Genomic DNA, 21987 nt, shown 5'->3' with positions numbered 1-21987 from the left:
GGTTGACATTGTTCTGTTTTTTCTGGTGTATTTCCTGTTTGCAACTTTCTCCGCATCTTTCTGGTGAACACCATTGACACCACAGGTAACATAAAGTTTACCTTTGAGGAAGAGTGCGAGGGCAAGATCCCCTTTTTAGACACGCTGATTGTGAGAAAGGAAGATGGAACAGTAAAGCTCTTGGTCTACAGAAAGAAAACTCATACGGATCAATACTTAAATTTTGATTCGCAACACCCACTTCATCAAAAAATCGGCGTCATAAGGACATTGCTCGACAGAATGCATTCCATCGTGTCAGAAGATAAGGATAAGGAGGAAGAAGAGAGTAGAATCAGAAAGGCAATCACCAATTGCGGTTATCCAAAGTGGGCGTTTGATAAGGCGAAACAACAGGTCGAAGGTAAAGCGGAAGTGAAGAAGAACAAAGAGCAAAAGAACGCCACTCAGGAGACGGAAACTAAGGGCATGGTGGTAATTCCATACGTGGAAGGTTTGTCTGAAAAACTCCAACGAATATTTCGCAAACACAAAATATCCGTCGCAATGAAGCCGCATAATACACTCAAAAGACTATTAGTCCACCCAAAGGACAAGGTCGACACCATCAAGACCAGTGGGGTCGTTTACGAGATTGGTTGTAAAGGGTGCGACAAGTCATACATCGGCGAGACGGGCCGTCCTTTTGGAGTAAGGCTTAAGGAACACCAGAAAGATGCGGAGAAAGTTGCAAACAGGAAATACACCAGAAAAAACAGAACAATGTCAACCTCGGAACAAAACAAATCCGCGATAACCGACCACATCGCAATCGAGAACCATGTTATAAATTGGGATGAGCCTAAATTACTTGAGAAAGACGGCAACCAACAAACTCGACTGATCAGAGAAGCTATTTGGATTAGAAGGCGGGGGGACAGAACAGTCAACAGGGACATCGGGAGTTACTCTCTAGACCATGTATACGATCCACTAATACGAACTGGGCCGCCGAGGGATGAGAAAATCGCCGGAAACAGCGGTCAATCCGGCGGGAAAAGTGGATCCCAATGGTCATTCTGAAGAAGCCATCAGCCAAGATGGCGAAAGTCTAAAACGAGTGAGTACTTTTGGATTTGTCAATCAAAAATCTAATCAAGTTTAATTTCTACAATCCTACAAATGCATCTATTTCATGAGTATCGATTTATTTATCATATTTATTGTGAAAACTACGTATATTCGATAGTTGTAAATGTTCCACAATACGCTGATTGAGTAGGCTATATTTTGGTGATTTATTTATATATATTAAAAAGAAATGATACACATTATGATGCAATTCCTCTATTATATAGTAAATAGTGTAAACACAAATTGTTTGCCATGTTTATTATTGTAATAATATGAAGCCTTTTGATACATTTTTATTTCTAAGGTCCAACAACGATGGTCACAACAGAATTGCCGATGACCACTGACTCAGGTAAATTACAAATACTTGTACTGATTTACGTTAGGCACAACGTCTTATGTGGTTAGTCCTGTAGCGATGTCCGGTTATGTACAGATGACTCTTTTAGTCATACCATGGCGATGTAATAAATTGCATCAAGCATAATAATTAACATTTGCATAGTGTTATCGTTTTTTATTCAAATAAAAATGGAAAGCACTATGCAAATGTTCAGGGTACGATAGAAAGAGTCATCGGTACCTATTGTGCCACCGATAGCGCTATAGGTCCTAATAAGATGTCGTGCCTTATGATGCTATATAGTGCATTGTATATAATAGTCATCTGACCTTTAAAAGAACACTGTTCCTAATATATCATGATATAGCCTACTAGTATTTATAGGTTAATACATGCGTATCACTTGTTGGGAGTGAAATTGTACAAGATATTGCATGCGTACTGAGATGCTAATGTGTCTAATGCACGAGCCCCAAAGGGGGTACATTAGACGCATCAACATCTGAGTACAAGTACATTATTTTGTACAGTTTCTATAGCAATAAGTGATACGCATTTATTAACATATTTCATACACGAGAAAAAAATCCCATGATTTTTGCTATTTTTATAACAAAATTGCCACAAAAAATGTTGGAAAATGTAAGCAATTATAAATGCCACCACCCGCAAAAAAATAAACGCGTCCGAATCGCGGAGTGCGCCCCGTGCAGTTATATAACATTTATGCACGGCTAGTAATTTACTAACGATTGCTCTGATTGGTTCTCATTATCTATTAGTGTATGAATATCTTTTATTTTCTAGGACAATGTGAGGACGGTTATTTTGCCTGTTCAGATATTGGACCATGCCTTAAAAACAGATTCAGGTGTGATGAACTCATAGATTGCACAGAGACAGTGGAGGATGAGAGAGACTGTGAGTAAGGTTTTCGGTTGCCAAAATATTACTAGAAAGCAGTAATTGGTATGAAGAGTAACATGATTGTATCCACACATCGTAAAGATAAGAACTATCTCCCGCAGTATTATATGTTTGCGGAGATAAGAGAAACATCTACAAGAAGTACTGATTTCAGTAACTTACACACCACTAAACACTTAGCATGTTCGGAAACTATCTGGGAAAAATAACCTCGTGAGTGCAGTTTAAAACCTGCACCAAATTTACTTGGACTCCTGGGTGGACTTCATTCATTGTTCATTCACAATATAGAATAGTTTTTAATAGATAATCTGTAGATAATCTTGGCGGTGAATTATCTACAATTCACAAAACCTTTATCTAAACTTACCACAGGTCCATGCCCAAAGGTAGGCGAATTCCGATGTGCTAATATACGATGTATTGATCCTGACCTGATATGTGATGACATCGATGATTGCGGTGATAACTCTGATGAGACCAATTGTAAGACTGCCACTTTATTTAAGTTGTAGAGAGAAAATAGAGGATATAAATATGTATCAGTAACGGGAAATTAATATGTACAACTGAAAGAAAAAAGTTAGAGTGGAGAGAAAGAAAAAGTCAACTGAAAAACACTTAATTTAAAAACATTCTGGGTTGAACTTAATAGTTACAAAAAGGTATTCAAAATAACTAGTAGTATATTTCGTTAATCAAACATTTTTCTTTACACGCCCAATTGACACTTACTGTATGGAACGTTTCAAGAGCTAAGGTCTCCTCTTTTCATCAGCCAGATGATGCACTGATCTGCTTGAGTTGTTGTTAGTTGACACTAACGTCCTGTTGGTATTAATTGAAGTACCACACTCATATCCAGAGATCACTCCATCTAGATCCGGAGGCGGGGCACTCAAACTATGAACAGAGTTGATGGCACATTCAAATTAAGCCACCTGTATGATGTATTGATCTCTGGGGATGAGTATGGTACTTCAACGAATACAAACAGGAAACTAGTGTTAACTATCAACAACTCAAGCAGATCAGTGCATCATCTGCCTGATGAAAAGAGGAGCAGACCTTAGCTCTTGAAACGTCTCATACATGTGTTTCAGTCGAACTTGCATAGAAGAAATGTTTGATTAATAGAATACAACAGTCCTGATAAACTTAATCAAGAATAGTAATATTTCGCAATAAGATATTTCTTGGCTACGCAGTATTATTTAACTTTCGTAATTGTCTCATTTGTCGATGACACCGAGAAGGGTTATTTCTAGGGATGTCATATAGTAACATGATTACTCCGATTTGAAAGCAAGTATAAGCGTAATATGATGGCATCTATATCATACATAAAAGAGATTTTTTAAGTTTTATGTTGCCTACACACAGTATCTACATAATATTCGTTTTACATTGTACTTTCAATTAGGTCCAACCACAATGATCCCGGAGGTTACAACAGAATCACCCACGACAACAGCGCAAGGTACATAATGTTACAGACGTTATCAAAATGATTGATACCTTTTTGGTGTTTATTGACAATCATGCTTATTCAATATGCAAAATTGGATCCTCTTAAAATGCTAAGGATTTATGCCCTTTTACATGCATCTAATAAAGGCGAGCTCCTTTAATGTATTTTGATGTGCCAGTCTTGTGATGTCTATAATCACTGGAAACTGATGGGAACCAATCATTTTACAGCCTGTATAAGGACCGTACGATGTCTATCATGTTTAATTATCACTGGACAAAATACCACGGTTAAAGGGGTGACCCTATTGGTTTAGCATATGGATTGTCTTCAAACTAACATATAATGTCAAATATTGTCCACTGTATGCATGTACATGTATGTGAGACAATGAGAACATTTTCAGCGAAATGTGAATAATTTAGCACAATAAGCAAGCCAATACGTTGGTTTGCATGAGATACATTCTGGTCTGGCAAGAAACAAACTAAACCCGCCACACCGGGAATTGAACCCGGTATTCATGCGTGATAGGATAATGTCGTATCGATTGTGCTATCAACTCCACCGTATTCAACAGGCGGTGATGGAAGCGATATCGCCAATTTTGAGGTCGCCATTGGATTAACACATAATCATGAAATCTTCATAAACAATTCTAAATTTGTTATGTGGTGTCAAAGCAAAATTATCTTACTCTAAAACCGTCGGGGTACGACCGTGTACCACACTGCAAGTATGTTAATTTTCCATTTGTAATTGCAAAACCGTGTATTTTGAATGGGGCTGTCGGCCCTGTATCTTCGCCAGCCTCGTACGTCACTTGTTGCGCTTCCTATGCCGCCTGGTATTCAATGAGGAAATGTTAAGTATATATCTTAACATATCCGAGCCGAACTTCCGTTCCATGGCGTACGCACAACTAATTGTGGTAACAACAAAAGTATTTTTTCCACGATATCATCGTAAATACATCGATTTAGAGCGTCAAATGTCAGGAAAGTAATGAGACAAATATGATCTATTATATGGTATCAAAAACTCATGTGATCATTTATTAATTTTTCTAACAAAATGTTAAATTCTTGACCTGAATGATACCAACAGCTAACCCAGTAATAAACTGTACCTACACATATATTTTGTAGCAATTTTTTAACATAGGTTTTTGTTTCTATATCAAATAATACATCTTTTTCTGCCTTTTTCTGGTAATTTTAATTCTATAAACTGGATATTTTTGTGCAAAATGAGGGCGCTATTTACATATATTTTTAATTCAAATTAGCCAATAATAGGACTTATTCCTTACATTTCATGATAAGAAGTTTTTTTTTTGAAAATTCCCTTGCCATTTGTTAGTCTGTTTGCTGATGTTCTTATACTATTTTACAACTACCCCTTGTAAAGAAGCATACAAGATTTTAGATAAATAGCGCCATCATTGTTCAACTTTTCTTAAAAATGACACAGTTTTACATGCCATCAAACAACCGTGAACAACCTCTGTCTTCATTGCAGATATTTGCGAAGCAGGTCACTTTGCCTGTTCACCTGATGGACCATGTATTGAAAACAAATTCATGTGTGATGAGTTCGTAGATTGCATGATAACAAGAATGGATGAACTTGAATGTGAGTCAAATGTTCTTACCCGTCATCTCCACTCTATACTTGTTACTTAACCCCCTGAGTACTACCCGCCGATCTAACATTACCTCTGATTGGTCAATTACGTGATATCTTCACTTTAATTACCAATCAGAATGGAACTTTGCAAATAATTCATCCCAATTTTTTGTGTGGTGAAATTATTCTAACAATGTTGCTGATTGGTCCAATTGATAATAAAAACTTCTTTTTGGCCAATCGGCAGGTAGTTCTCATGGGGTTAAATGATTATTTCTAGTTCTACTCCTCATTCCAGGAAAATACAGCACTAATTTTGGGAGATTAGAAAAAACTTTTGCCAAATGAAACATAGCTCAATCCTAATCATTAAGTTAGTTCTAACTTGTAACAGAAGTAAATTTCACTATTTGGCCAAATTTATGAAATAAGGGCCAGAAACATGAATTTTTAGGGTGTTTTTCACATGTGACAATCAAGTATAAAGACTTGTACGAAGTCTAATTTCAATTTATGTATTCTAATTTTTGGAAAAGACATGTTTTGTTCTTATAACCAATAATGTAATTAGAGTAACATTAAAAAGTGAAAATTAGATAAAAATTTCAACATATAATCAATGCTTAGTCTTGTTCCAAGTCTTCAATTTTGGGACTCGATTGTCAGAAAACATGCCGAAAATATATGCTTTTGGCTCTTTTTTCAAGAAATTTGTAAGTAAACTTTTTCTTTTATCTCCAGTTAGTACTAAATGAATGATTAGGAGTTAATCCCCAAATATTAGTGCTGTATTTTTCGGAAATGAGTAGTAGTACTTACTGGTCGTTCTTAGACTTAGTCGAAAGCTGTGATTTATAATTGTCACTACTGTTTATGGTAATCCATTTGTGTTAGGTTGTTGAGGTATGAGCTGTTAACACTGTGTCTTGGCATAGTTGTTTTTTAGGGTTTTTGAGTCTTGGCATATTTGTTTAGTTTGATATGTTAGCTTTTGCTGAGTGGACTCCCAAAAGACATCATTTTAATATAAGTGTATACTTTACTCGCAATCGTGTAGGTCCATGTCCAGAAGTCGACGATCTCCGGTGTGATAACATACGATGTGTCGCCCTTGACCAGGTGTGTAACGGAGAGGACGACTGTGGAGATAACTCAGATGAGACAAACTGTAAGATGATTGTATACTTTGTTCCGCATTTTAATTTCTAGTGACGTATATTTAAGAGACCTTAGTTGTTGTACGGTCTGAACCCCGTCCGATCTATCTTTAAGGAGGATTTCGTGATCCTAGCATCCTCCTTTTATGACATTTATCAATAGATATCCACGAAAAAAAGCTTATTCCCAAAATATCAGTTGATTCTGATTTTGCGTTAGAGAGTTATGCACGATTATGTGTATTATACTGCTCCATAGGCCACTGTTGTATTTTCGTTCTGGTATACCAGAACGAAATTCAAATTTGACGATATTTTTGATAAACGAATTAATCTGCAAGAAATATTTCGTACATAAACATTATGTAGCCAGAGGTTTCCAGTGGTATAAAAATCTCAACATTTTTGAAGAAAAGTGGGGGATGAGACTGTGGATCACGAAATGCCCTTTTAAGTGCACAGACGGTGCGTTAAGGCTATACTGAAGAAGTAATAGTAATGCTAAATATAAAAATAATAACTACAATTATCTATTTCTTTATTTCTTTATTTCTTTATTTCTTTTTTCTTTCTTTCTTTCTTTCTTTCCTTCTTTCTTTCTTTCTTTCTTTCTTTCTTTCTTTCTTTCTTTCTTTCTTTCTTTCTTTCTTTCTTTCTTTCTTTCTTTCTTTCTTTCTTTATTTATCGCTCCTTAACACTAAAAGTTGAGCAAGAAACTTTAGTTCATAACACTTGCGTCAAAGTTGTACAGATGAATATATATATACATATTTTTTCTTTTTGCATATCACAACTGAGAAATTAAATTAAGGATTTTACACTTTGTATACTATATTTAGGTACGTTAAGTTATATCTGTTTTTAATTATTTAGGTCCAACCGTACCAATGGTCACGACAGAACCGTCTACCACGCAAGGTAAAACTAAAGACACTTTCCTGATATTTGGTGTAATTTCAGTCCATTACACTACTAATATAATTATTAAACAGCCTGCGGGCTCGGCAACCCCTATAATTTTGTCGGGATCCCGCGTACCGCAGGCCCTTGATAGTGTAAGGTAACATTAATAATTTGAGAAAGAATTCATGCATTTTCAAAGCCTCTGTTACAACATAACAGAAAATTATTAAATTAGCGGTTTTTGCATTTGTGTTAGCGATCTCGGCATATTATCGCCGATCAAAGATATTATTTGGGTATTATAGGGGTGGTAATGCGGTTCGTAATCGGGCCGGGCGTAGCAAGGTGAAAAGAAGAGCCGGGTACTAAAAGTGGACTCCAGTTTTTGCATATGAGCGAACTCATTTAGGACACGGATCAAATTTTGTAATTTCTTCCTCCCAAAAAAATGAGATACAGTTTCCCTGCCAGCATTTTTTTATCACTTTTGTTTTTGCCTCTTTTAGATTCAGGTCTTTGCAGTCAAGGTTACCTTCCGTGTTCAGCGGAGGGACCATGCATTCTAGAGGAATATTTTTGCGATGCATTTGTGGATTGCAAAGAAACAAAGATGGACGAAATTGAATGTGAGTCAAAAAGCAAGAATTGTTCAAGTTTCTGAAATCAATCTATATGGGGTGTATATATCGATATATGTGTCAGTGTCATAAAGTCTCATTTTTTTTTGCGAAATTAGACTTTGATATCTAACATTCCAATAAACACATATAAATAACTCTATTTAGCACCCGATTGAAATCAATGGCCAGTGAAACATAGACTTAACGACATACACCAGGCACAAAAAGAAACTCGTCATTTATAGTCATCCTTGCTGTACAACAACCTGATTTTGGATTGTTCTGAAATATAAACTTTGTTAATTGGACATTGGTTTCTCATTTGACATTCTGTTCGTTTAAATCAAACAAGAATTGACCAAGATATGCGCCTGCGTCCCCAAAGCTTCAAGCCCCAAATCAAAAGTTGCAATTTCAACGATTTTCAATGGGAACGCTTCGTTGTATTGCATACAAGCACCTAGGGCCAATCAGTAAAACACACAATGTAACAGGCACAATCATTAAAATCGCAACTTTTCATTTTGGGGCTTGAGGATTTGGAGGCGCATATCTTGGTCAATTCTTGCTCGAGTTTCACAAACAGAATGTCACATGAGAACGCGAAGTCCAACTAACAAAATGTATATTTCAAAATAATCCAAAATTATCAGGTTTTTGAACAGCAAGGATGACTATAAATGACGAGTTTCTTTTTGTGCCTAGTGTATAATGTCAATGTACCATTATCTCTAAACTCATTTTTCTGAGAATGACCAAAATGGAGTTACGTCTTTGTGTCAATGACCCCTCGATATGACAAATGTATCTAAAATATTGTATACTGTCAGTTGCAAAATACTACTTCATCATGTTCATGTTCATTCCAGATAATCTTGTAATGTGTCCAAACTTACTATAACTTATATCATATACAGGTCCGTGTCCACGAGAGACCGATATGCGGTGTCCTAACGCACGTTGTATTCATCCTGAGAAGATATGTGATGGGAAAGATGATTGCATGGACAACTCAGATGAGACAAACTGTAAGATTACTATCTTTTTATGTTTAAAATGAAGACCTGAGAGCAAGAAGGCCGTAAGTCCACGTGGCCCCTCAACATGTATACACTAAAGTTATGTATAGTTTCTTAGGGTTTTATAACATGTTTAATACATGTTCCAGGGTGAGAACATCATGAAAGGTTGTGAAAGATTTGTTTTGGCCCCTGAACATGTATAAAGCATTACCAAACTATACGAAACTATACGCAACTTAAGTGTATACATGTTGAGGGGCCAAGTGGACTTATGGTCTTCTTGCGCTCAGGTGTTTGATTTTCATCGCATTTTATGATATCATTGGATATGGACTACTCTGGAATATGAAAATCGGTCGAGTCTCTAAATCAAAAACAAATCAGCGGAGAAATCAATTGTATAATGTTTTTAACCTGTGTAATCATCTTAAACTATTATTGGTTTATTTTTGTTTGTTTCTTGTTTTTTATTTCTAAGGTCCGACCACAATGATAATAGAAACTACAACAGAATCATTCACAACTGAGCCCATGACAACAGAATCATCTAGCACAGTAGAATCAACAACTGAATCAGGTACTTTGATCGTATTCTAATCATGTGATATCTAAAGCGCGGTGATTTATAGTGCGCTACGCAAAGGTACAACGCATAGACGTTGATCCACAGGCCTCAGCACATTTTACAGGTTGTCGCTGACCACTACTGCCCCACATCAATCCATAAACCAATTAACAACAACAATTCAGGGACTTTGCAAGAGCACACGCTATACATTCCACAAATAACCTTCGCAACCAGGATCAGCTCCCGAGGTTTCGTACGGGTAACAACGAGACATTTAGCAGAAAGTTTCTTGTCCAGGGGAATTTCAAGCTAACTCAATTTTACCACGAGAGCGTACTATGCACCGCAAGGGTTCGAACCCGCAACCTCTAGCACCATAGTCGAACGCCTTATCGATTAAGCTAACTTGACAGCTACCACCTCATTGTTTTATTATTTAAATCAGAGATGCGTTCGCCAAATTCCAAGTGTTTCTACCTAGAACGAGTTTAGAATAAGAAATATTTTAATGCTTATTTATTGCACATGCTACGGAAGCCTGATTGCCTTTTTGAAATAGCCGGGTGGGAGGGGTTCCAGTGAAATATTTTTGTGTAAAATCTAAAGCATCCAATGCATAAAAGAATATATGAATATTAACTGCATATCATATATAACGATTCTTGATACGCATTCGTGGTACAGTTGATGTCATTTTGGAGACAGAGTATTTTATTTTAATTTTATATCCGCCAGAATATTTTTTTTCAATTTAGTGAAAATGAAGATCGAAAAAATGGTGAATGATCTATGTAAAAATTACATAAGACCCCGTCAAAGATTACTGTTATGTTCTATGGTAATCTAATCTTAAATTTATGGGTCTAACGTTGACTTTTTATATAAATGGAACCCCAGAATGTCTAGAATAGAAAGAAAAATGGTAGGCTCTATAGACCTATCAACGTGCTGCCCGTCGAATTAAAATCGACATGATCGATGTAGAAACACGCAATTATCAACAATTTAGCGTTGTGATACACATTAAGCAGATAAAATTCCAAAATATGGTACGTTTTATGTCTTTGCTTGTCACGCGGTATTTGAATGTTCAATTGTCAAGATGGCTTAGGTGGGCGAATGGTCTAAGGCGCTAGAATTCCGTATCCATAATAGCGGCTACCTGCGGCCGGGTCTGCGTCATGAGTTCAAACTCAATTTCCTTTTTTTTCACTTTAGAGAAGTGGGGCTGGGCGAGTTTATATATCCTGTGTATTTAAATATATTTTTTCAGACACCCCGACATTTCATTTGTGTTTCTTTTCTTTCAGATGGATGTGATGCAGATGAATTTGCCTGTTCATTTGGAGAATGTATTGACAAATACCTTGTTTGTGATTCATTAATAGATTGCATGGAAACGTTGAAAGATGAAATGGATTGTGAGTTTAATTTCAGGTTCTAAAATAGCGCTTATATTACCTGCCGATCTAACATTGCTTCTGATTGGTCAATTTCATGATGTTTTCACTTTAAACACCAATCAGAATGGAGCTTTGCAAATAATTCACCCCAATTTTTTGCGTGGTGAAATTTTTCTAACAATGATGCTGCTTGGTCCGATTGATAATGAAACTTCTTTTTGGCCAATCGGCAGGTAGTTCTCAAGGGGTTTAGGCGAGGCGAGGCGTCTAATCAAAACCCCAATGTATCGAGGAAACCGCAATCAATCCTCAATTGCGTTGGGGAAATGATTAAAAATGATCAGGATATCAGAAGACAATTTTACGCGAAGTTATCATTTGAGATCATCAAATATTTCGAAATTTGACCATACTTTGATCACCAAGTCCTCAATCGACCAATTCTCGCCAGAATGCGAAGTAATTATCCTGCATAAACCGTTTGAGTGCATCAGATATAATAAAACAATGGACAATTAATTGCTGCAATGATATTTTAGTTCGAAAATTTGAGAAAAAAATATCATCAATTAAAAACGCTGTCACTTCGGTGACTTGTTAACTACCACTCTCAGAGTGCAGCTAGCTTTACTTATACCAATGGTATTGATAATCGATTGCCCTTTCAAGTATATAACGCAACGCGTTATTGAAGCCATTATAAAAAAAAGCAACTATATATTATCAATACGTCAAAAATTATAATTAGTGTCACGCGGTAGCATGACCAGCAAGTTTTAAAAACCCGACTGATAAAGAAGAATAAACAGATGCACCGCGAGACTATATTTACACGGAACAAAACGATATTGTTCTATGATATTTTTCGTGGGGTACAAAATATATCTAAAACCATGCTAAATCTTATTTACTGTCCAAAGTGTCATATTTTAATAACTCATTATTTCAAAAAGATTTCACCAATCTTACAGTCAATCCGATTTTTTCATAATAAACAAACATTCTTGCTTTATTTCACGCGGTATTTCATAGCCAAAATTAGTGGCAAATCAATCATAGCTAATCATACTGATATCTACAATCTTTCGACACTGCTACAGCCATACATGGCTGTCACTGTTGCACTACTTTTTCAGATTCACTTTCAAATTATACGCTAGCATTTTCCTGGATACCCTACATACAAATTCTGGATCCCATTCGCCAACAAATCAAGTTTTTCACAATTATTTTATTCTTTCCGGACCACAGCATACATTCATATTAATAAATACTCCACTTTCACACCTCGTTATATCAGGAGGTCCCTGTGGCGAAGCAGTTAAGACCATGGACTTCTAATCCATTTATGAATATTTGCTCAAGTTCGAAACTTCCCACCACTTTTTTTTAAATGTTTTATTAACCAATTTATTGTCATAAATCAAGAATAACACCATTTCGAATATCCATTGCTATTGTGATATTATATCAGTAGTATTTTTTTCATCGAACAAACATGTTTGATTTGTTATTCACATTTAGGCCTAGGGCCTACTTTCACCATCCAGATGCTTTCACCATGCCTGACTACCATGACATCTTCGTCATTTAAAACAGATTTTCCGTAGCTCTGTTCACAGCTCAGACTGAAATTATATTTGGAATAAATATTATAAATTGTCACAAATTAAAATCACAAACCGCGAAATATCGCCAACAACTGCCGCAGAATATTGATAGAACCACAAACCGCGAAATTTGGATATCCAACTAGATTGCCCCGTAAGGCTACAAATAATCATAACACCACGGAATATGGATACCAAACAAGCTTAAACTATAAATTAAGCTCCCGATAGAGGGCAGGGTTTAAAGGGAAATTAAAATCACAAACCGCGAAAGACCGCCGACAACCACCGCTTAATAGGGATATCCAACTAGATTGCCCCGCAGTGATACAAAGAACCACAAACCACGAAATTTGGATATCCAACCAGATTGCCCGCAGGCCTATCGATTATAAAGAACCACAAACCGCAAAATATGGATATCTAACAAATTAAGACTTCAAACGCAAAAGATCGCCAACAACTGCCGCTCAATATTGATCTCCAACTAGAACCACAAACCGCGAAAACTATTGCCCCACAGTGCTTCAAAGAACCACAAACCACGAAATATGGATATCCAACAAGCTTAAACTATAAATTAGCTCCCGATAGAAGGCAGGGCTTGATGAGGGAAATTAAAACCACAAACCACGAAAGATCGCCGATAACCGCCGCTTAATAGGGACATCCAACTAAATTGCCCCGCAGGGCTACAAAGAACCACAAACCGCGAAATGTAGATATCTAACTAGATTGCCCGCATGCCTATCGAATAAAAAGAACCACAAAACCGCGAAATATGGATACCCAACAAATTAAGACCACAAACCGCGAAAGATCAACAACAACAACTGTCGCTCAATATTGATATCCAACACACCACGAAATATGGATATCCAACAAGCTTAAACTATAAATTAGCTCCCGATAGATGGCAAGGCTTGATGAAAGCCACAAACCACGAAAGATCGCCGACAACCGACGCTTAATAGGAATATCCAACTAGGTTGCCCCGAAGAGCTATAAAAAACCACAAACCGCGAAATTCGGATAGCCAAGTGGATTGCCCCGCAAATCTAAAAGAACCACAAACATTAAAACACGATTATCTTGCCTTGTCGGGGCATTTAGACGCTTATGCGCATTTACCAGTTCCGACTTGAAGTAGGCCTAAATCGGACTTACTCTCTGTGTCTCTCTGGCATTGTCAACATTGGGTGTGTTGTTCATATTTACATTTTCTTTACATATTTACGTTGCCTTGAATAATTAAAGTATATTAAAATGTATATTGATCATTGTGTACACCTCTTAACATTACAGTCACGCATGACGAGCAAGTTTTAAAAATAAACGACTGATAAAGTTTTGTTTAATTATTTATTGTCATGAATCAAGAATAGCAACTTCAAACATCTATTTTTTCGTTTTATTCGTTTTATGGAGCACTTCGTAACCTGATGACTTCCCAAGCTTGGAGCTGCTTGGCTACATTCATAAAAAAAAAAGAAATCTACCAAAAGACGGAGAAGGATATTGGCTTACCATGCAAGAACAAGATAATAACTTTTCAGGTCGTGCCAGAAAGCCTTCAAATTAATTAATTAATCTACACATTAAAGATACATAACACTTCTGGAAATGTTTTGGATTTATATCAATATGATAAAGTTTAAATCAGTACCTTTTACAAATGTGGGACCAAGTTTCAAAAGTGAGCCGAGGTGGGTTTTTTAAACTTGTTGATTTCTTAACGTTGTCAACGTTTTTTTTGGTAGATATGTTATATATGATCCATTGTTCGCTAATCAAGAAAAAGTCATGCGAAATACGAATGTAACAAACAGACCAATCAATGCTTGGTACTTTGTCAAATTCACTATGTTATGTTTTAAAAGGGCATTTCGTGATCCACAGCATCATCCCCCACTTTTCTCAAAAATAATATATAAACAATAAAAACAATATCGTGACATTTGAATTACGTTCTGGTACACCAACTGAACTTTTGCGAATAAGCCTTTTTAGTGGATATCTACTGAAAAATATCATAAAAAGAGGATGCTAAGATCACGTAATACTCATGTAAATCATCACATGTAATGTAAAATAATGCTTATTTTTATAAATCTAGGTCCATGTCTACGAGAAAGTGACGTTCGATGTGATAACTTAAGGTGTATTGATCCTGTACTGATATGCGATGGTGTGGATAATTGTGGCGACAACTCCGATGAGGCAAATTGTAAGTTGGTTTTATAGTAGGTCCTGTGTCACAAACTGGGGTACATAGTAAAAATGAAATGTTTCAAACATTTTGACACATATTTAAAAAAAATATGAGAAAGTGCGGGCAAAAACAATCACAAAGTAGGTGGGATTTAACCCCACAATATTTTTTGCCACATTTACAATCATTCTGAGCAAGTATTCGTCTTTTAAATGACCTTCTGTATTTATATACTTGGTTTAGATGTCTGGGAGTTCATTTAGACATTTTTTTTACTGGGGGTTTTAGATCAAATTTACGATATGAATCCCTCCCCCTAATCCACCTCCCCCTCATCCACAACCACCCTTGGCACATGTTATGCCAAACGCCATAAGAAAATAATTAACAATTATTTTAAAACAGGATAAAAACATGAGTAATGTAGCATAAATTAGCCTCAATTTAAGACCTAATTGAATATCCTAAGTGAAGGAATACTCAAGCGACAGTGTTTTGAAGCTGAACATCAAAATGTATTAAACAACACCACCTTTTTGGGTACCCTAGTATATGACGCAGGATCATTATTGCTTTATTTATTACATATCACTTGACACTTATGACGAATATTTATTTTGATAATGAAATCAAAATATTTTTCACAAAGCCCGACTGAATCCGCGATAATGCCTTGTAGCACGGTTGTTTGATGTTTATAGAATTGGCTTCATTATCAAGAAAATGCAAAGTATAGATGGCGTTATTTATCATAAATCATATTTCTTAATTTGAAAGGTGTAGGTAATCAATACTGCCATTTAAAGCGGTAGAATAGGTGAAACAAGCAACAAAGACATTTTCTAAGCATATTGCATCAAAAAATAAAAGGAATTATTTTTATTAAAAGCCTGAAAGAGTAATTTCCAGTATCTAAATAGCGCCACATAAATAGATACATTTTATATCCGAAAAAGCTTTAAAAATGCTGTGAAAGTGAATAATGTTGTAAATAAGGGGATATTAAAGTTGAAAAGAACTCAAAAGCATCTGTATACATTATTTTTTTTTAGTATTATACAGCTTTAAGCTGTTTAAGCCTAAAAATTGGGTTGTACGTGATGTTTTGTTTGAAAAACTAATGAATGATCACATGAAACAGCTGTGGTAGATAGTGAAAAATAAATCTGTAGAGAGTGAAAAATAAACCAGTGGAGAAATATATCTTTAACATTATTATGATAAAGTAAAATGATATCGTGCATTAATAGATTCTTCTTCTCCTTTACATCTTCTTCTTCTTCTTCTTCTCTATCTTTTTTTATCTATCTTCTTCTTCTGTTTCTTTTTCTTCTTTGCTGTAAAGACGACTCTTTACATGCCTTTTCTAATAACGGAATATACTCATATATTATTTCTTTTCACTACAGGTCCGACAGCAAGTAAGTTACTATTTAAAACTTTCTGATGTGGCCTGAAAGTGACATACAGATAATATTCTGTACAAAACAGTTTGCTTTGGAGAACATAACAAAGGTTCGATGACTTTGGGAGGTTAATCGGGAAGTTACTATGTATACATTTTAATTTACTTTCCACTTTAAATGGACTCTTTAAATCTTTTTATCATATCTCCTCAAGTAATTGGATCTTTGGTGATTTTTTCCCAAACTGGGGCCTATTGCAGGCAGTTTGTCATTTCGCGTAAGCAAAATAACAGTGTGAAAGTATATATGGTTCACGTAATGAGACTGAACAAATGTAGTATTATTAACTTAAAGAACTAGATATAAAACTTCTCACAATTAACTGCGGCCCTTGTTCAATTCCGCGCGTTGCCTCATAGGAGTTTGGTTGCCGATCCATGTTCGTCATCGCATGTTTTTTTCTCCAGGTGCTCCGATTTTCCTCCTGCTTCTAAAAATGGACCATGTCTCATGTCCCTGTCCCGTCACATTCGGTTGACATCCCTTTATTTCAGTATCCTCTGATCACTTCAAAATGTTATAAGCATTCGTGTACGAGTGACTTATTTTAAAAACATAAGGGGGAACTTAGAAGTTGTGGACCCTATATCATTCAAGTATTCAGTTGGTGGCTGCTTAAATATTCCTCACTTCCAGGGTGAAAGACATGCATCGTTTTGTTTTTCATCACAGATCCATGTGAAGCAGGTTTGTTTCCTTGCTCAGCTGAAGGACCATGCATTGATGTGGATCGTGTTTGTGATGTGTACCCGGATTGCGAACAGACATATAGGGATGAAATAGATTGTGAGTCAAATTTTGTTAAAATAATAAAATGCCTAATTCCAGACAATTGTGAAATGTGACCCAACCCAACGCGGATTTTGGGTTTCTCTACTGGAAGTCAATTTGTGCCGAAATTCCTTCCCACAATGCAATAGGCGTATTGCATAACAAAGAATATTGATTAACATCTGAACTGTATCTATTGTTATGCAAAATGCTTATTGCATTGTGGGAAGGACTTTCGGCACAATTTGACGTCCAGTAGAGAAACCCTAATAGTCCAGTCAAAGTGGGTTTTGACTCACCACTAATTGCAACAGAATTTTTTCCACTGCTATGAATGTCATAGATGTCCCCTGAACAGCATACAAAAAGTATACTAAAATATACTTGGTGGAAAGGTAGTTTTTGGCGGGAAAAGGTCATACAGGGGCCAAAATTGCTCCAATCATTTGAAAAACTATACCAAATTATTCCTCTAGTCATAAGGATTCAGAAAAAATATAGTTTGCCATATCTGTGATGTACGGTTCTTGAGTTATAACCGAAAAGGTCAAAGGTCAAATGTTGGGTTCAACAGAGGTCAAAAATCTAAAAATTGTCTGATGTTCACCAAAATGGTCTCAAATTGTTCGGCTTGCAAACATAATTCATTTAAAGAATATTTGCACTGTTTAGGTTGTTTAATTACATGCATAACATCGAAAACTAGGTCGGGGTCAATAGAGTTCAATGGTCAATGACCTCTTTTATCCTGCTACCTAGGTAACGAAACACCCAAGATATGGCAAACTATTCTTATTTTGGAGTGTTTTTAAAGTACGAACACATTGAGACCATTTTAAAGGAGATCGGAGCATTTTTTCGAAGTTGACCCATGTGGAGCCCAAAATTTGACCTTTGACCTTTTTGCTTATAACTTGAGAATGGTACATCACAGAGATGACAAACTATACTTTTTCTGAATCCTTAAGACTAGAGGAATGCTATGGTATAGTTTCTAAAAAGATTAAAGCAATTTTGTAATTTGAGCCCTGTTTGACCTTTTCCCGCCAAAAACTACCTTTCCACCAAGTATATTTTAGTATATTTTTGGTATGATGTTCAGGGGACATTCTGTTGCAATTAGTGGTGGGTGACACCACTAATTTGTTTAGATTGACTTGACTATAAATCCCGCGTATCCTCTGGAATGGAGTAAAATTTCATTTGAATGAATACAGCTGCCAACAGCATGTACACGATTCGTCCGCGATCGTATCGCGTATTTCATAATAAAACACGCACGACATCGGATACAATTTAATGAAAATACTAACCAATCACGAGTGAGTTGGAATGGTTGGATTCATTGAACGCGGACGTTCATCAGACTGTGTACGCTCATGCCGTTTGGTAGCTTTGTTCATTCAAATGAAATTGTTACTACATGTATAGTAACATATAATATTGGCCTTTAATTTCGTGTAACAGATATGCCCAGATTATAATTTTTTTTACATTTAGGCATAACAGTTATATCGATATTGTCATTTTAATGCGTCATTCCATTTCGATCGAAACACTTAAATTCAGGACCCTACGGGTCGTTTTCTCGAAGCATGGATAGTGGCCAGGCTTCCTAAGCCTTCAAGCTTAAGCCCAATTTGTCATGTAACACAGTGCTTACAATTTCACATTGTACATCACCTAGAAAGATAAATCGGTAAAATGGATCCACATTGGTAGGGCTATTCTGGTTGTTTAGGAAGCATGACTACTAGCCACGCTTCGAGAAATCGGACCTAATTGTATCGTGAAGTAACACACTGCTTATAACTTTGCTCAAATTATTATAGGTCCATGTCCAAACGAAGGCGAATTCCGTTGTGCAAATCTAAGGTGTATTGATCCTGACCTTGAATGCAACGGTGAAGATGATTGTCGTGACAATTCCGACGAGGCCGATTGTAAGATAATTAGAGGTGTACAATATACATGATATATAAATTTAATACTCATAATAATAGCGACGATGTTGATTAATAATTTTCATAATTTGTGATTATGATGTTTCTTTAACGTATTGTGCAGATTCTTCAGTGCATTATATAAATGCAACTTTATTGCCTGTTGTTTCTGTTCCAACACCTTTAGGTCCATGCCCAAACAAAGACCATTTCCGATGTGTTAACATGCGGTGTATTCCTCCTCAACACGTGTGTAATGGAAGAGATGACTGCAGAGATATGTCCGATGAGATAGATTGTAAGATAAATAGATAAACAGTGTTTTTAATTTCAATTCCCTTTAATGGTATATTCAACAGTAATAAGTACAGGCCTACTTATCAATAAGTGATGATCGTAATTAGGTATATAGGCCTAATTAATTATTATTATTATTATTATTATTATTATTATTATTATTATTATTAATATTATAATTATTATTATTATAACGGATGACACAGGGTGTCCCTGAAAGAACTAAATCGTCGGAAACTTAATTGTTTGGGTATTTTGACGCCACAACTAATCATAACGAAAGACTGGTGTGTTTGAGGAATAAATCAGCTATCACATACTGAATTTTGACAATCGTGAACTATAAGAATTTAACGAAACTCCCTCATTTTAAAACCTGTCCATGGATTCAAATTGTAATCGATGCTCTGTATTCGGAGTGCTAATCACTGCGCATCATCAACGCATGAGGTGTCTAGTGTTATGATGAGGATAATGAACTGTTATTTAACTCAGTGAACCGGGCTGAAAATGAGGTAGCTTCGTAAAATTCTTGTATTTAAAAAAACGGAGCGATCAATTGTCAAAATTCATCTAATGTAATAGTAATAAGCATGTAATAGCTGATACATTCCTCAACTACATTGGTTATTTAGTTATGTTTGGTTTATGCTAAAAAATAACCAGTTTCTGAAGATACAGTTCTATCAGGAATACCCTGTAGCGATGATGGTGATGATGGTGATGATTATTTATCTGGCTATCTTTTGTCTTCTTTTTTGCTCTGCAGGTCCGTGAAATAAATAACAACATTGGAACCATATAATAATAGCTACTTATAACATGCAGTTAATAATTGGCATATAAAAGAAGACATAATAGTATAAAGCAGTATCCATTATAGTATACCGCAGATTATAATCTGTGCTGAACAAAAATACCGACTCGAGTGTATTCTCTCTAATTTAAAATTTATAGAGTGATAAAAATACACATACAAAATTGATAAACTAACTGATAGTGGAAATATTTCCTATAAGCGTTCTTTAACGTTTAGAAGCTATTAATATTGAGGCCTCGCTAAAAAGTTTTCATTTGTGCAAAAAATCTGATCAAAAATCACACTGAAGATCCTGGCGCTATGAATTTGAATGTGATTAATTTTAAAAGTAAATTTTAAACAAAAAAATAATTATACTCGGGTCAGTATAATGTTGTTTATTGGAAGAAGAAGGTACCCTGCACCCTCAGAAATCAATTAATCGATGTTTCTAGATCAATAAACAATGAGGGTTCAAATTTCCACATTGCTTAGATTTGGTAAAAGCACATCAAAGTATTTATCTGGAAAATTCAGGAAAAAGTATAGTTTAACCTATCAGCTATGTATCTCGAGTTATGAACAAAGAGGTTATCTGTCACATTTTTGTGCTCCCTAGAGGTCAAAATCTACAATTACTCGGGATTTCATATGATAGCAAAAAACAATTTAGACAGGCTTGCACCATCTAAGTTGTCTCGGCCCCTCATTAGCGCTCATTGTATCTGAAGTTACGTATTGATCACCTGCTTTACGAGACAAACGATTTCAGACCACTTGTATTAAAATCTGAGCTTTTTGCGGTTTTGACCCCTATGGAGCCCCTAAAAGCATTTTAACTTTTTGCTTATACTTGATATACATCGCAGATAGTTCAAACTGTATTTTCTTCTGAAGTTAAATTCAGAGAGTGTATGATAAATACCCCCTACTTCCAATTAAAACAAAGTAAAACCTGCATAAACATACCTGGTACTCTTAAATGGTATTCGACTTATCCTGAACTTTGCAGGGATCATTGACATTTACTGAATTCGTTGATTTTCTGTTGACAACATTAAACTATGTTCGTGACAATAAGAACTCGAAAAATATGAAATTTTAGCCCACAGCAGAGTCTAGGGACTTAATTATTTCTAAACAAATATAATACCTGTATGTGTAATTTTTGCTCAAATATAGGTAATTTTTTGTTGTTAAAACATGCGATTTACAAAGAAACACCCAAAAAACAATTCCTAATTGTATTTTATGTCTCTATACTTATGAACAACTTCCTCAAATAACTGTATTCGTTTCTGGTTTCTATGTATATTTTTGTTTTGGGGCAATAAAAGTGATTTGTGTGATTTGTTTTTCAAAAACGTATTAATAAATTACGTTATCATGGGCAATAATAGGGTTTATAGGCTCATTGCATTCTTCCAAAATATATTCACTAGTAGAAAAATTGTAATGAGAATTATTTCAAAACGATGAGAATTGGACAAAAGTATGAGAATTGAAATGTTCTCATCCAAATGAATGAGAATTACTAATAAGCGTGTCAACCACCTGTCACATTGTTTTAAATAAAGAAATTTAAGTTTCAACCGTCATCCTGACGTTCTATATACCTTGTATATAGCTACAATCAAGTGCAAATTTGCTGTGACACATCCACGGTTCAATGACCCCCCCTGTCCCTTATTCAATGTTGTTTACCAAACACCGCATTTTTTAAATGTGCTATC

The 21987-nt window shown here is 35.6% G+C and overlaps 1 protein-coding gene across 1 annotated transcript in view; it reads left to right on the top strand.

Annotated features, from left to right (window-relative positions):
* LOC140163300 (uncharacterized) overlaps positions 1 to 21987 on the top strand; it is a 113201-nt gene that overhangs the window by 2051 nt on the left and 89163 nt on the right. Inside the window, exons 5-20 of the mRNA XM_072186699.1 lie at positions 1418 to 1465; positions 2264 to 2377; positions 2759 to 2869; positions 3807 to 3863; positions 5376 to 5489; positions 6541 to 6651; positions 7514 to 7558; positions 8050 to 8169; positions 9081 to 9191; positions 9664 to 9762; positions 11064 to 11174; positions 14883 to 14993; positions 16388 to 16399; positions 17117 to 17230; positions 19048 to 19158; positions 19346 to 19456. Coding sequence (XP_072042800.1) covers positions 1418 to 1465; positions 2264 to 2377; positions 2759 to 2869; positions 3807 to 3863; positions 5376 to 5489; positions 6541 to 6651; positions 7514 to 7558; positions 8050 to 8169; positions 9081 to 9191; positions 9664 to 9762; positions 11064 to 11174; positions 14883 to 14993; positions 16388 to 16399; positions 17117 to 17230; positions 19048 to 19158; positions 19346 to 19456 — 1500 coding nt within the window. The remainder of the gene's footprint in view (positions 1 to 1417; positions 1466 to 2263; positions 2378 to 2758; positions 2870 to 3806; positions 3864 to 5375; positions 5490 to 6540; positions 6652 to 7513; positions 7559 to 8049; positions 8170 to 9080; positions 9192 to 9663; positions 9763 to 11063; positions 11175 to 14882; positions 14994 to 16387; positions 16400 to 17116; positions 17231 to 19047; positions 19159 to 19345; positions 19457 to 21987) is intronic.

The sequence above is a fragment of the Amphiura filiformis genome, chromosome 10 (assembly GCF_039555335.1).
Source record: "Amphiura filiformis chromosome 10, Afil_fr2py, whole genome shotgun sequence".
Taxonomy (NCBI): Eukaryota; Metazoa; Echinodermata; class Ophiuroidea; order Amphilepidida; family Amphiuridae; genus Amphiura; species Amphiura filiformis.
This window is presented reverse-complemented; position numbering and strand designations above follow the sequence as displayed.